This window comes from Penicillium antarcticum, assembly GCF_028974205.1.
Source record: "Penicillium antarcticum strain IBT 31339 chromosome Unknown utg000002l_segment0_segment0, whole genome shotgun sequence".
Classification (NCBI taxonomy): Eukaryota; Fungi; Ascomycota; class Eurotiomycetes; order Eurotiales; family Aspergillaceae; genus Penicillium; species Penicillium antarcticum.
The window spans coordinates 501205-517383 of NW_026695300.1; the positions used below are offsets into that span (position 1 = coordinate 501205).

The 16179-nt window shown below is 49.1% G+C and overlaps 5 protein-coding genes across 5 annotated transcripts; 2 read left to right on the forward strand and 3 right to left on the reverse strand.

Annotated features, from left to right (window-relative positions):
- Positions 1–1165: 1165 nt before the first annotated feature.
- N7508_001182 (FKBP-type peptidyl-prolyl cis-trans isomerase) lies at positions 1166–2718 on the reverse strand (the record flags this gene model as incomplete). Its single annotated transcript, XM_058459248.1, has 3 exons — positions 1166–2077; positions 2141–2578; positions 2632–2718. The coding sequence occupies 3 exons, from the start codon at positions 2716–2718 to the stop codon at positions 1166–1168; spliced, it is 1437 nt and encodes a 478-aa protein (XP_058322780.1).
- Positions 2719–3066: 348 nt separating this feature from the next.
- On the forward strand, positions 3067–6604 carry N7508_001183 (putative DNA damage repair protein Mus42; the record flags this gene model as incomplete). The annotated part of the gene is made up of 2 exons (XM_058459249.1): positions 3067–3121; positions 3171–6604. 2 exons carry the CDS (start codon positions 3067–3069, stop codon positions 6602–6604), a joined length of 3489 nt encoding a protein of 1162 aa, XP_058322781.1.
- Positions 6605–6920: 316 nt separating this feature from the next.
- N7508_001184 (cation-translocating P-type ATPase) lies at positions 6921–10246 on the reverse strand (the record flags this gene model as incomplete). Its single annotated transcript, XM_058459250.1, has 4 exons — positions 6921–7484; positions 7539–9600; positions 9672–9937; positions 10004–10246. 4 exons carry the CDS (start codon positions 10244–10246, stop codon positions 6921–6923), a joined length of 3135 nt encoding a protein of 1044 aa, XP_058322782.1.
- Positions 10247–11823: 1577 nt separating this feature from the next.
- N7508_001185 (uncharacterized protein) lies at positions 11824–12816 on the forward strand (the record flags this gene model as incomplete). Its single annotated transcript, XM_058459251.1, has 2 exons — positions 11824–12633; positions 12688–12816. The coding sequence occupies 2 exons, from the start codon at positions 11824–11826 to the stop codon at positions 12814–12816; spliced, it is 939 nt and encodes a 312-aa protein (XP_058322783.1).
- Positions 12817–14122: 1306 nt separating this feature from the next.
- zrfD (putative plasma membrane zinc ion transporter) lies at positions 14123–15974 on the reverse strand (the record flags this gene model as incomplete). The annotated part of the gene is made up of 4 exons (XM_058459252.1): positions 14123–14381; positions 14439–14538; positions 14607–15677; positions 15731–15974. The coding sequence occupies 4 exons, from the start codon at positions 15972–15974 to the stop codon at positions 14123–14125; spliced, it is 1674 nt and encodes a 557-aa protein (XP_058322784.1).
- Positions 15975–16179: the final 205 nt, after the last annotated feature.

The window sequence follows — 16179 nt, forward strand, 5'->3', positions numbered from 1 at the left end:
CTTGTACCCATTTTATGTTTGTTTTATTGTTCTTCAATCCAATATGTATACTACGCCTGAAGTTGCATGACTCGGCACGTCTCGAAGTAACATGGGGTGGGAATATCGTCCGATTTGACTGAGCGCTACTATATATAACTGCATTCCACAACAGTGAAGAGAAACCATCTATGTAAAAACATCAATAACTTTGACTCAACACAGTAGATAGACATGACCCGCTGGAGCCACACACAATTAAAACCCATAAGGAACAATAAGAGTTGCTAGGGGTACATAAACAAGGAGGACAAAATAACTGAAGGGCAGTCCCTACATAGAGAACCCAAGCCCGGATCCTTGGTCAAAACATATGCTGACAATATGATGCAAACTTTCAGAAATACTTGAACCAAGGTTGAAACAATATCGGCCTAGCATTAAAAACAGTACCAACCAATATAATAATTGGAACTGATGAGGATGTGTAAAGCAAAAACAAAAAAAATTGGACTCGCGGGGAATCGAACCCCGGACCACTCCCATGCTAAGGGAGTATTATACCACTAAACCACAAGCCCAGCTCGATGGAGTGATGACCGACTTTGTGTTTCACGAGGGAACTGCAATGTCTTGCATGATCTGATACAGTGATCGCGCTCAGAACTCATCAGTAGCACAGGGATATTGTATATGAAAGTCATATGGCACAGATTAGAGCTCGTCTCTTTTCCAATAGGTGTTGTAATGAATATCCAAGGGCGAAACAATATATTGGGAGCATAGCTCATACATATCGTAAACCTTCGTTTGGACAATGGCTTGATTCGTACTGCAGATAATTTAATAGAATATGGCAATGTTATACAAACAGCAGGCGAGCCATAATGAACTCTACTATATGGCCAGCAAATACTGCGTTAGGCACAGCCCATTCTACCCTGACAAGAATTCCAAGATCATGTAATTGATTCAGACTCAAACAAGTAAAAAAAATACACTTTAAGACAACAAAATATAGTCACTTTTTCCATGCAGGGATACAAATTCCTCGCGGTCTAAACCCCACTAGCTGAATGGGAGAGTGAGCGGAAAAAAAGACAGCAATGGATATCACGGAATCATGCAATAAACCGGTACCCTCAAACACCCCGGCGAGAAAAATGAATGGGTCATGTCGAGACGTTTACTTGATCTCGAGGAGCTTGACATCGAAGATGAGCTTGGAGTTGGCAGGAATGCCGGGGAGAGCCTTCTTGCCGTAGGCGAGGGAAGGAGGGATGGAGATGCGGCGCTCACCACCGACAGCCATGCCGGCGACACCGATGTCCCAACCCTTGATGACCTCACCCTTGCCGAGCTTGAAGGTGAAGGGCTTGCCCTTCTTGTTGGAGTCGAAGACCTTGCCGTCCTCGAGCTTTCCGATGTAGCGCATGGCGACAACGTTGCCGCTCTTGGCAGCAACACCCTTTCCGAGCTTCTTGTCGTCCATCTTGACACCACGGACCTCCTTCAAACCAAGGGAGCCAGTAGGCTTGTCACCGGAGGGGGTAGGACCCTGCTCGAGGTTCTTGGCGAACTGGACCTTCTTGTCAGTTTTGGCCTCCTTCTTGGCCTCGGGCTCAACAGCGGCGGCATCACCGTTGTTCTTCTTGAGCTTCTTCTGCTGGGCCTTGGTAAGGGTGGGCTCCTCAGCCTTGGTGGACTTGGCCTTGCTGGCCTTGGCCATCAGGTCATCGAGGCTGACCTCATCAGCAGCGCGCTTGTTCTTGCCCTTCTTGGCCTCAACGAGCTTGGGGGCCTCAGCCTCCTCCTCGCTGTCGACCTCAGTGACGCGGGGATCGTCCATCTCATCAAGGTCGTCGCTCTCATCGTCATCCTGCATGGCCATGATCTCATCCATGTCGAGCTCATCCTCATCGGGGGACAGATCGTAGTCGTCCTCATCATCCTCATCATCATGGTCGTGGTCATGGTCGTGACCCTCATCGAGACCAATGACGTAGTTACCGGTCAGGAAGACGGTGTGGTTACCAGTGACCTTGAAGAAGACGGGCTCACCCTCGCAGACGGTGATGTCAAGAGTCTGCTGGCAGTTCTGCAAGGGGGTTAGCTATCGATATTCAACTGACAAGGCCGGGAGGAAGAATGTCAAACTTACCTGGGTGGGGCTGAGAGTACAGATAACGTTCTCGTCGAGCTCGAGACCCTCCTCGGACTCATCATCCTCATCGTCAAGGGCGGGACCCTTACCCTTGATGAGCTTGGAGATGGCGGCCTTGAGATCGAAGTCCTCATCATCACCCTCATCGGAGTCCTCCTCCATGGCATCCTCGAGATCCTTCATGGCGGCAGCCTCCTTCAACTTGCGGGCCTTCTCCTTGTCGCTGGGGCCACCGTTGGCCTCTTCCTCCTCATCAGAGTCCTCCTCCTCCTCGTCGTCACTGTAGTCCTCATCTTCGGAGTCTTCCTCATCGAGGTCAAGTCCGGGAGGAGCGCGAACAATCTTCAGAGTAGCACGGGCAGGCTTGCTCGAGTCGGCGTCATCCTCGTACTCAGGCTCCTCATCGGGATCAATGGCAGCCATGCTGATGCGGAACTGGGATAATGTTAATACGAAACATTTCACTCAAGGTTTTCATCCAAACTCACCGAAGCGGCAGCATTGGGGACTGCGGCAACCATGGCACCGGGAGGAACGCGGAGCGCATAGACTGCGACGGGCTGAACGGCAGACATTTTGTAAAGAGTCGGGATAATAACAATTATTTAGAATGAATGAAAAGATCAAACAAAAAAGAAATGAACCACAAGGACAATAAAAGTGTGGATGAAGGAGGAAGGGAAGAGAGCAAGATCGGCAGATAGCTATACATTTTTTTTCCTCCAATTTCTTTGCCTCGACAGCCTCAGCAGCCAATGACAGCAACAGAGATCCACCGCCAATTAACTGCCATACTTGGCCGCCCATTGCACCGCCCGACACACGTGACTTCTGCCGTGACGCGTGACTGCAGTTTCGCGTTTAACGCCATTCGTGGAGTCTCATCTCTTGCATACTGGCCATGGTGGTTGTCGTGGCCCAAAATGGGCTCTCGTCATGAGATTAATTCAAGCGCTGTGCGCAAAAGGATTGAAAATCGTATGTTTCAGTCTCAAAATTCCATATGCTCTTGTCTGACCTCCTCCAGATGACTTCAGTAATGAAGCCGGAGAGGAATATGAGGCCTCCAGCTTTGGCGGGTTTGGGGACTATATGCGGCGCAAAAAGATGAAGCTGCAGAACCTCGATGCTGAAATCAGAGCCTCCGCTGGTGACTGCCCGCCGATATTCCGTGGCGTGGTTGCTCATGTGAATGGATATACCCAGCCTTCGCTTCAAGATCTCCATCGCATGATTGTTAGCCATGGAGGTGGCTTTCTCCAATATCTGGATGGAAAGACCGTGGCAACGCATGTCATTGCCAGTGCTCTTACACCCAAGAAGTGTGAAGAGTTCCGTCGATACCGCATAGTGAAACCCGCATGGGTGACCGACAGTATAAAGGCAGGCCGCCTACTCCCATGGGATGAGTATAGAGTACTAGATGAAGGTCAGACGCAAAAAGTGCTCAAATTTGGCGATGGCCGGTTCACAAGCCAGACAAACAGCCCTCGCACTGGCTATAAGGAGCAATCAAGAACCAGCTGGTATACTTCCCAGTTGAGGGACGGGAGCTCAGGTGGTCAAGGTGACTTTGTATCATCATCAAAACCATTGACACCACCTGCACCACCACAAATAGCACAAAAACCAACACCAGCTTTGCCGAGCCAGCCATCTCAGTCAGATTATGGCGATTTCCCTAGCTTCACCACAGAGGATGAGGCACGAGAACAACCCACACCTCAACTTGAACAAAATACACCAATCAATGGCCAAGCTGTACGAACTCCAGAGCAAACGCCAAATTTAAACAAAGAGGACACAGCATCAGAACCACCATCTGATGCAACGGAAACACCCTCACTTCTCCAAAAAAGCCCCAAGAAACCTGACCTCACCTCTGAAGAGTACAATGCCCAGCTTCTTGCTGACCCAAGGATGCAAAAATCCAGTGTCAGTAATCCTGACTTTCTACAGCAGTATTACAGAGAGTCCCGTCTACATCATCTTTCAACATGGAAGGCAGAGTTAAAGGCCCAACTTCAAGCAGCAACAAAGGAAAAGTCAATGTCCCAGGCATCAAAAAAGAAGCCACCACCAGGTGCAAGGAGATACATCTTGCATGTAGACTTCGACTCATTTTTCGCAGCTGTATCCCTTCTCAAGCACCCCGAGCTGCGAGACAAACCAGTTGCTATTGCACATGGCTCTGGATCAGGCTCTGAAATCGCTAGCTGCAACTACCCTGCACGTGCGAAAGGTGTCAGGAATGGAACGTGGATGAAGGGTGCTTTGCAAGTGTGTCCTGATCTCAAAGTCCTTCCCTACGATTTCCCCGCCTACGAAGACGCCAGCCGTAAGTTCTACAGCTCAATACTTGCCATTGACGGGATCGTGCAAAGTGTCAGTATCGACGAGGCGTTGGTCGACGTCAGCAACCTGTGTATAGAGGCCGGTGGATCAGATGGCAAGGCGGTTTCAGAAGGGTCAGTTGATCGTGAGCAAGCCAAAGCAGATGAGCTAGCTCAAGATCTACGGGATTCAATAAAACAGAAGACCGGATGTGCAGTCTCTGTTGGCATTGGCAACAATATTTTGCTTGCAAAAGTGGCACTACGCAAAGCAAAACCTGCTGGCCAATTTCAACTAAAGCCGGAAGCCGTCCTGGACTTTATTGGAAATCTCACCATTCAAGATCTCCCAGGATTTGGATATAATATGGGAACCAAGATGGAGGGACTTGGGGTGAAATATGTGAAAGATATCAGGGATCTCACGAAAGAGAGATTAATCTCTGGACTGGGACCCAAAAACGGCATCAAATTATGGGAATACTCCCGCGGGATCGATCGAACGGAGGTTGGAGACCAAGTTGTGAGGAAGTCGGTTTCAGCTGAGGTCAACTGGGGCATTCGATTTGTCAACCAGGAGCAGGCAGATGACTTTGTGAAATCTTTGTGCGAAGAGCTGAATCGCAGACTGATGGAAAACCTGGTGAAGGGCAAGCAGCTCACACTCAAGGTTATGCGACGGTCTATGGATGCACCGCTGGAGCCAGTTAAGCATCTAGGGCACGGGAAGTGCGATACCTTCAACAAAAGCATTGCCCTTGGCGTTGCGACAAATGCACCAGACATCATTGGCAAGGAAGCGATATCGATGTTGAGAAGTTTCAAATTCTCACCTGGAGATTTGAGAGGGCTGGGGGTACAGATGACCAGACTTGAACCAATCAAGACTGGCTCTTCAGGCCTGGAAAGTAGCCAACGACAGCTCAACTTTTTCAAATCTCCACCGCCAAAGAAGACCATAGCAGATATGGATCCCGACGAACTTGAAAGTCCAAGCAAAGACAACTCCATCCGTATTCAAGCAGACCCAGTACTCAGCGATAGTGCCCATAAGCCTCTCAACATCTCGGGGTCTCAGTTTATCATGCCCACCCAAGCGGACCCTAAAGTCGTCTCCGAACTGCCAACGGATATCAGGTCAAGGCTTGTTGCCCAAGCAAAACCTCGACAAATCCCTCGCTCAGGGTCTCCATGTCCTCCCCCAAGTGTATTGCGACAATCTGCCCAAGCAGTTCTTCCTCCCCAGTCTCAACTTGACCCTGATGCTCTAGCAGCATTACCTGAAGATGTCCGTAACGAAGTCTTAGGATACTACGATCACTCATCAGCTGCCGCACCTCCACCACCCGCAGTTCCTGCCCAACAACCACCGACCGCTCCATCACTTAAGCTGAAAAGACCAGCCTCACCACCCAAAAAGAGACGTGGTCGTCCACCAAAGAGCGCATCGCTTGCAAACAAGGCCAAGCCTATTACTCAGTCGAGTTTTGCCCTCCCACGACCGGCGGCTGTATCTGCCAGACCCGAAGAACAGAATTTGTCAAGACAGGCATCACCAAGCAGCGAAGAGCAAACGGAGGCTTCTGCCGAGTTTCTTGCCGCGTTACCAGAGGACATTCGACAAGAAGTGCTAGAGGAACAAAAGCGCACTCGCATGCAACAGCGGCCACAACCGGTTGCACCCCTACAAAGGCCTACATCTCGGGGCCAAGGACAGACTGCACACTCTGCACAAGCCCCGGTAGAGAAACGTCTCTCTCTTCCCCCTCTCCCCAAACGACCTGTATTTACATCGCAGCGCCTCTCACAATTGCCAGATCTTAGAGATGCCGTCGGTTCATGGCACAAGGCATTTGCAGCTGGGGGCCCATACAGCGAAGATGTCACCTCATTATGTACATATCTCAGTAGTGTGACGATGGAAGAGAAAGACCTGGACAAAGCTGTTTCGGTGGTGCGCTGGCTGATGTGGCTCGTCGATGAGCACTCGCGAGAGCAGAGACCAGAAGAGCCGCATGGATCCCGGCTTGAGGGAACTGTCACCTGGGACAAGGCTATCTTAACGATGGAAAGCAGTGTCCAAGGAGCTCTAGAAGAGAGAGGATTGCCTCCTGTCGACTTTGAGTAAATACGAATTTCCACATATCAACGAAACAATTATCACCTCGGGGTGAAGGAAGTTGCCTCAGTTCGTCATTACAAGAAATCTAGTTCTGCAAATAAAAAGTCTCATATTCTTGTCTATTTTCACTCACCTTTATACCCAAATACCGAAAGCTACCTAATCCTAATCTACCTAGCTCAAAGCTAGTCTCAACATCTCCTCTCAATCTCGTCTTTGGAAAACCAAAACGAGCTTGTGACAATTTGACCACCACTTCTTTCCTCCACCCACGAATGCACCCTCTTGAATCCAAGAGTTGCACTCGTGACATCTGTTCATGTCAGGCTTGCGAGCCAGCCTGTTGCTGGAAAGCATCTTTGTGCTGCTGCCGACCCATACGACGGAAGAAGACACGCTTTCCCCATTTCCAGGTCTCAACACCCAGGAAAAACAGCAGCGTCTCGACAACAACAATAGCCCATTCCCAAGTGATTCCCTTGTGCTTGAACACCACGTCGTTGATGACGGGGATATAGAGGATAGGAACCACGGTAACAAAGCCAGCGAGGATAGACCAGAAGAGGAACTGATTGCGCCAGACGTCATGCGCCCACTGTGTGAAATACTTTTTTGACTTGGGCTGCATGCGGAAGAAAGACCTGCGCATGTTGACCATTTCCCAGGCCAAGAACAGGGCAAACCATGTCAAGCAGACAAAGGTGGTAGCGCGTGCCTTGAAGACCAACTCGCACTCTTCGGAAAACTCGCGATTGCAACCGCGTCCGAGGTTGCCGTTTCCGAATCCCCACATTACTAGGGAGAAGGAAGAAAGACAAAGAGCTGAGGTCCACAAGCCATACGCGAGAATATCGATCACGACTTCCCATGTGAAGATACCTTGCTTCTAATCATCTGTTAGCATCCAAAGCCCAAACATATTGGGTTCTCCAATTCTTACCGAGTGAGGAGGACGATCCATGATATCAGGAGCTGCCACTTCCATACCAAGTCCCATGTCAGGCATGCCGGAAGTGATCATAATAACCCAGATGATTTCCACTGGTGACAATGGGAAGACCGATTGACCATCCAGATCCTTAAAGGCAAGTCCGATCAAAAGTGTACAAGCCTGAGCAATGTTCTCCGACAACAAGTGAAGCACAAACTTTTGAATGTTATCAAAGATTCGTCGGCCTTCTTCGACAGCATTTAGAATCGAAGCGAAATTATCATCTGTGAGGATGATATCAGAGACATCCTTGGCCACATCGGAGCCTGCTTTTCCCATGGCGATGCCAACGTCGGAGTGTTTTAGAGAAGGAGAATCGTTCACTCCATCGCCGGTCATGGCAACTGAAGCACCTCGTCTATGAAGTGCATCGATCATACGGACCTTTGTCTGGGGAGCACAGCGCGCGATAACTCGAGGTAGAATAGGCAGTGCGTCGACCTCTTCATCAGTCATTTTATCAAATTCGCTTGCTGTGAGAACCATGGCTTTCTCGACTTCGGCCGAGACTTCGCTCAAATTGGCTGGAATGATACCCACGAGCTGGGCAATAGCCTTGGCTGTTGCCGGATGATCTCCAGTGACCATGTGTACTGAAATTCCAGCGCGATAGCAAGCAGCAACAGCACCAGCAGTTTCAGGCCGAGGGGGGTCGTAGATTCCTACCAAACCGAGGAACTGGAGGTTCTTCTCCACTTCATCACGCTCCAAGTTTGAACCTTCCAATACACGGGTGGATTGGTCGAATGGTCTCTGAGCAAGGGCAAGAACACGGAGACCAAGGCTAGCCAGTTCGTCCATGTTGCGAAGAATGGTCTGACGGTGGTCATCTGTCAACGCAATTGGAGCGGAGCCCTTCTCCCAAACGATGGAGGTAGAAGCGTCCAAGATCCGTTCAACTGCTCCTTTGCTGAAGACCATGTTCTTTTCTTCACCGTTTGCTAGAGTGCTATAAAGAACAGACATCTTCTTGACTGTGGAATCAAAAGGAAACTCGGCCTTCTGGCGCCAAGTAGGCTCAGAGCCCTTGGTCCAGCGATCACGGTTCCAGTCAAAACGCGAAGCAAAGACCTCGATGGCAATTTCGGTGGGCTCACCGCGGGCATGCCATTCATTCTCTTCAGACAGATAAACGTGTGCCAAGTTCGCCATCGAAGCGACATTGAGGAAATCTTCAAGCTCAGGACAGAGGAGATCCTGACAATCGAAAGGACCTCCATCCTTTTCCGCATCGTGGTTCTCAGGGGCTACTGAGCTAAAGGTCACATCACCCAAGGTCGGATTGAAAGGCTCGTTAGAAGATCCAACGGAGTATGTGCCAAGAGCAGGCACCCACGATTTGCGTACAACCATCTTTCCCTGGGTCAAAGTACCAGTTTTATCGGAGCAAATGTTGGTCACAGAGCCAAGAGCCTCGAGGGAGTCAAGTTTGCGAACAATAACATGCCTCTCAACCATACGCTTGCTTCCAACAGCCATGGTAATGGTCAAAACGACAACGAGACAGGCAGGTATCATACTCAGTCCAGTTCCAACAGCATAGAGAATAACCTCACTCTTGGAGCTCCAAAGATTGGCACTCATCACAACGATAGCAAAGAGAACTGCAACACCGAATAGAATGATAGCCAGCTTAGACAGCTTACGCTGCAAAGAGGTTCCGACATTCACGCCGAGGAATCTTCCAACAGCGTCGGTGCCAGTGAGAGTCCATGCTTGCAGATACCAGCGCTTCTTGGTCTCGCCATCAGGGCCGCGTTTGACCTTGCGAACTTTTGAATCACTTTCGCGGAGAGCCGCAGCAATTGAGCCGATTTCGGTGCCCATGCCAGTTCGGACGACGATGCCGCGAGCGCGGCCACGAGTGACTGTGCTGGAACTGTATGCGATGTTGAGACGGTCTCCGGGGCCAGTATCCTCCTTGAAGATGGAGTCAACCTCCTTTTGAACTGGCAGAGATTCACCGGTGAGTAGGGCCTCGTCTGTTTCGAAGTTGACTGCTTCGACTAGTCTGAAAAATGGTTAGTACTGAGACTTCGAAACTGTACTGTGGCTAATGAATGCCAAGAATATGATGCTCACCTCAGGTCTGCAGGGACGGTATCACCGGTCTTCAATTCCACCATGTCACCAGGAACAATCTCCAGTGAAGGCACAGAGAATGTTTGACCATTTCGGGATACGATACCGGTTGGGGAACTCAAAGAATGGAGCGATTCCATGGTTTTCTCCGCAGCATATTCCTGGAAGAAACCAACAACAATGTTGAGAACGATCACAGCGCAGATAAATCCGCCCTCAATCCATGACTGAATGCCGAAACTAACGGCCATTGCCAGGATGAGAACCTACGTCAAAGAATAAGATCAGATCCGTGTGTTCTTCTGCAGTTAAAGGGAGGTGGTAGGCTTAACTAGCATCATCGCATTGGCGACCTGTCCAATGAGAATCTTGAGGACCGAAATACCCTCGCCATCTTCCAGCTTATTGGGGCCATATTGCTGCAAGCGACGCGCTGCTTCATCATTGCTGAGACCTTCGTCGACTTGACTGCCTAGTTCCTGTACGACAATATCATAAGGAAGCGAATGGGCTGGCTTAGAGAGCAACTCATTGATCTCAGGCCCAGAAGTGCCAGAGGTAACTTTTTCACCCATAATTATGGATAGTGTCACTGCTCAGGATCTTGTGAATTCAGGGGATTCAAGATAGCTTTATAAATGAAAAACCCGAGACGCAGTGACCCGTGGAAATGTGTGGCCAAGTCCGGCCAAGTCCAGCCAAGTCATACTAAAGCGTACCAATCCCCGCCAAGGCTGGCCAAGTCTTACCAAACAGGGCCCGGCCTAGCGTTACGAGATTTGGGGAAAGATAGGAAGCTGCTTGGGCACATGTATGCATATGTGGGGATTGGGGAGGACCGTGAATGTGCGCTGCCAAGATAGAAACGTGGGTTGAGTTGCTGTTGAATGCATTCCAAGACCCAGTCATTGCCATTCCCAGCGGCGACCTTCCCCTTTCCTGAGAACTTCCATGCACGAAGGTTTGTACCGCCCAATTGCTTTGCGGTATCATTTCCCTATGGTGGCACCAAAAGTTTATGAAGATGCACCAAGAAGTTAGCGATGGTTCGGCCATGGAAAAGCCACGACCAGCCAATTTGGGAAGAGCCCGTCATGCCTACGCAATCCTTCGGAAATTTTTACCCTTGCTCGGGGAATTGACGAGGTTATTTTTCTTTGGATTCTGCCTGCATTTTTACAGAGTGTAGCTAAACCTCCCTCGTTTATGGCTTTCAAATTGGGCGCTCAGATTGAATATGTGGTGGGGAGTGGCAAAACTCCGCTGCAGAAAAGGATTGGCAGTTCTTGGCGCCAAACTCTTGGCACCTAAGCGGATGAAGCGGAGTTTTTGCTCAACACAAGTCAGACAGACCCCATACTATCCGGGATCGCAAAGCTATCTACCATGATTCTGTCGTGGAACAAAAATCGATAGCCTCCACTACCTTAGCTTTGATCAGTTTTGTGGGTGGTTAAACATGAAATACACATTAATGGGTGGGACCGGAAAGTTTGGTCGGGATACCCACCTATGACCAGACAGCCAAATCATGAATCATGGACTGCCCTACATGTAGTTGCCAAGCGCATTCCCTACAATGTTCGTATGCCAAGAGCCCATAGGGAGAACAGCCAAGTGATTCTAGGGCTTGCTGACATGTCCTGTCTCAAACGGCTTGGCTCATGTGAGGCAAAGAATACGTATGTAGCGAGGGCCTCAGTGAGTCCAGAAATTGGGCGGAATACAAGTGTCCAAACTGTATACATCTTCACAAGCCCTGCATCTTTCCAACGTAATCCAAGTTGACTGCTTTACGACGCAAGATGCCTTTTTTGCTCCAAAGACTTATACAACGAACAACCGAGTCCCCCCCCTCTCCTCCGATACCCGACACGAAAGATCATACGATTCCCAATATGCTGGGCGAAGCCGCGCTTCGATAAACCAAGTTCCTTTCCACCTCGAAGGAAAATTAGCAACGATGGAAAATATACTTCGCCTCCCATTGAGAAGAAAAACATGCACCGGAAGTCCAAGATTCAGACTCGAGAACGGGGAGCATTCCCACTTTGTCAGGCCACCACTGCCTAAGGTTCAGCGTTTTCGAAACGATCGAACTGCTAGTCAGACATCTTTCAAAACCAAAATTAAGAATGCTTGCACACCACCAATGATGAAACTGGAAGCGGAGCAGGGCATGGCGAACAACACCACCTCTATCACAGCCAGAGAGAGAAAAGAAATGCCTGAAAATGAAGAGATCGAGGATGTTGTTAAGCACAGCTCCTCTACTGACATCTCTTCATCGCGAGAGGTCCAAGCAGTGAGATCAGATATTGATTGCATATATGCAGTCAAAACCTTTTGTTGTGGATCAAATCCAACCGGCAAGATTCACCGAGAGCGTATCATTACTGCATTTGATATATCATCTTCTTTGGATCACCACAACATTGTTCGAAACTTCGACTTATATGAGCTCAGCAACGGCGATCTTTGCGAATCTGTCGAGCACTGCTCCGGTGGCGACCTATACTCCTTGATCACCGCATCACGTCATCTTGAACAGAGCGAAGCCGACTGCTTTTTCAAACAGCTCATGCACGGCATCCATTACATGCACAAAATGGAGATTGCTCATTGCGACTTGACGCCGGAAAATCTCCTTTTAACCTCCCATGGATGTCTTAAGATTTCCAACTTCACAAACGCTGAATCTTTCCACCTTGGTAAGGTGGAAAAAGCAACTCTGCCGAAGAAAAGTCGTTACCCCAACCCCTATGTTCCACCCGAACGTTATCTCGGCAGTGAATTTGACCCTGCAGCTGTGGACATCTGGGCTGCTGCTATGATCTACATCGCGATGAGGACGGGTAGAATCCCATGGAAGATGGCGAATGACAAGGACGAATGCTTCAGAGACTATATTACAGACCGCAGGATTGGACGAGGATACTTCTTCATTGAGGACATATGCAATGTAAGTCATTGATCTCCATTCATTCTGAGTGGTGCTCTAACTCTGCGTTTATAGATCGCTAGCCGAAGAGTCTTGTATTCAATGCTGGAGACCGACTACGCGCATCGCGCTCGATCAACTGAGATACTTTGCTCTCAATGGCTCATGGATATCAAAACCTGCACAGCCGCTGGACAAGTGTAGACAAAGAATCATGATACCCGGTCTGATATGTTTGACAGGGACGGGAGAAGTGAAGTTGCTTTGAACGAATCGCTGTCAGCCACAGCGCGATACCATAAATCAATCAGAATACCTTACCAAATTTGATGCTGACAGACCTTGAATAAGCTACAAGAATGAAATTTGTAGGAGGAAGCACTATGTCACTATGTAGCTAAGGTGCAACTAGTCGTCGGCTGTCGGCTGCCGGCTACCAGGTTGAGAATGATACCGACCAGGGTTTCGCATCAAACGACAACATGCGGGAGGAGTGCGTGCATGATGAAATACGAGAAATGGGAGAGAAGCAGCCGGATTCACGATTCTTTCTCGGGGTGTTAATACGTTGGAACAATTGAGCATACCATATCACCGGGCTTATGGCTATGGACCTGTTTATTACTCCTACACAGATATGCTTTTACCCCGGAGACTCCAATGTCAACTACGGATGCACCTGCTGACCTGGTGACCGGCTGCAACTACACGAAGATTGACTTCCCTCACAACCCAGAGCCCTGCAGCGAGTTCGTGGAAAAATATGATATGATAGATCCTAGCTGATGGAGTTGAACCCTATTCTCAAGTCAAGTGACGGACGCTGTAGCTTCACCGCAACTTGGGTCAAAGGTCCAAGGAACTTCTGTCTTGGGGCCCAGTCAGCCACAATGACAACTACCACTCACTACCACTACCACTACTTCAAACACAGGCCCTACGGGTGTGACTAAATGTGATACCTCGAACGATTGTTCCAAGTGTCAAGATGGATATTATCGTTGTGGTCTCTCTGGATGTCGTGGAAGGCTTGTTCCTGGGTCAAGTACTTGTCGGTGTAGGAAGGATGGTGAGACTGTGCGTGGCTCCTGTGGATGTAAGCGATTGCGGAGAGAGCATCTAGTGTAGTTTTCAGTGCTTTGATGAAAACAAGAAAGGTATGCCCTCATCGTTGGTGAACTGTGAGAGTTTTGGCTATTTCGAAGATTTAAAACAAACATCCCCTTCCCAGTATTTGTTAAAATCAGACTTCTATTCTTGTTTATAGAGAGATCATGGCATATTCCTTCAATTTCCAGAAATCGGGTTGGATAATTTTGAAATCCCTCCTCCACCTTCTATAATTCCAATGAATATAGCACACAACCCCATTCTTTACATGGAGTGTCTATTGAGGGCAAACTGAGAATCTGCTAAGAATCGGCGCATGACACTATTCATATGAAAGTGTTTGCCCCAAAAACGATCAGGAAAATTCTCATTCAGCTTACCGCAAGCTGATGGACATGACTTAGGCCCAAGCACCAACAATAGACATGCAGAAAGCACCCAAGAAGACCAAAAGACAGGCATAAACCCGTCTTCTTCCACGAAGGATGCGCCAACTCTCATCACTAAGAAAGTCTTCTGACATGAGCTCCACGAGAGAAGCGAAAATCAAAAGTCCAGCGGAAATGGCATTCATAATGCCAACAACGAGCAAGCCGACTTCCGAGTCAGGGCTGTAGAGAGTGTGGGTTGCAAGACCGATTGCCTGTCCAATTGGCGTTCTATATGTTTGTCAGCTCTTGATTCTAGATGACCGCATAGGAGTCCAAGAAACATACGTGCAGCCGTATGCAAGTGACATGAACCAGGGCTGAAGTTGTCCTTCTGACCAGGGAAGCGAAGCAATTCGGGATCCTAATGCCAGGCCCTCGAAAGTTTCTGTAAATTGATCAGTTAGTTGATTCATGCACTTAAGAGGGAATCTGGGGAAGGGAAGAATAACGCACGATGGAATACAATGGCGATCAACAAAATAACAAATTCATTCCCAATCGACACACTGAGCGACATGCCAATAAAGACACTGTGAAACAGAATGCCCATTTCAAGAAGATAAACCTGCATCGTCTCTTTCTTCTGTTTCTGATCCGGCGAAAGAACATGATGATCCTCATCTCGCTCTACATCCGACTGGATGGTTCCATTTTCTTTCTCGTGATGGGTTTGGTTTTCAGGCACAGAAGACACTCGAACGATCGATTCGTTTTCATCGCCCATGCGATTGATCGCTCGGCTTATACTCGAAGATCGTCCGACCAGGGGACCCATGTCGCGCACATGGGGTCGAAGGCCTGGTGTGGCAGAGTGTGAGCTCTGTGCTCTAGGCTCAATAGAGCTAGGATCAGAAAGTTGGGTTGGAACATCTCTACCAGGACAGGGTGAGGGTGGATTCGGCGATGAGCCATGGTTCCCTCCACGACAAATACTCTGAGCTGGACTGAATACCATCTCAATGATCGTGATAAAGAACACACCAGCGAGTGCAATAGCACCCGGCATGGCAGGGTAGTCACTAGTCCAGAAACTCGATAGACATGGGTCGTTCAATGATTCGAATGCAGTAGGAAGCAGATGCACGAATGCAGTAGCGATCAAAACACCAGTTCCAAAATGACTGACGAAAAACAGAAATGAGGTCGGGATGTGAAGTCGCGGGAACCGAGTTGCAAGAATTGGGAATGCACATGCAATAGTCGATGTTCCAAGGATGATGAACAGCGCTGCAACATGCAGTGGGAGATCGTATGCAGCTCCACGGACACCACCTGTGGCACAACTTGATCGCTTGGCTGGCTCTGGGTCTTGCTGTTCAACAGAAAGAGGCGCGTCAAGAACGAGAGGTGGTTTCGAGATGAAGTACTTGCTTAGGCTGTCGTAGGAAATAAGGGCAGAGACGCAGAGGACTGAGAGCAGCCAGATTGCCCAGTCCTTGAATTTTTGATAGGACGAAGTACTCTTGATTGGATATACTTCTCCATGACCAATGCTAGGATTGGTCTTCTGGGGAGCGAGGGGTCCTGTTCATTTGGTCAAAATTGCAAGCATGAGGAAAGGAATATGAAATCTATACCTGTGGACGCCTCGCGCCCCTGAGGGAAGCGTTTCCCCCGATCTGATGATTCGAGCGGCTGTATAAAAGCCCAATTCGACTGGCCCTGAAGCAACACCAGACCATTGTCATCGTCTTTGTGCTCGCGGGCGTTTGAGATGCCGATGAAGTCTTGGCGAGTCGTCAAGTCAGGAGCGAAATGCGGCGGGTTCTGATTCCACTCATCATGCAGGAGAGTATCGTCGGTCCGAGAGGGGCAATTCATGATGCCAAGGTGTTTAGTGTAGCAGCTTATCTAGAGAATCCGACAGGGAGGTTACAGGGGAGAGGACTACAGTATCTGTGCGCTACAATATAAGAATAATTCATAAGGCAACATCGATTTGGAGGGCTTGGCATTTGGTGGACTTCGGCCCGATTTCTTGGCAGCGGACCTCAAATGTCGCCGTGATTCGCTCAAGGGGCCATGG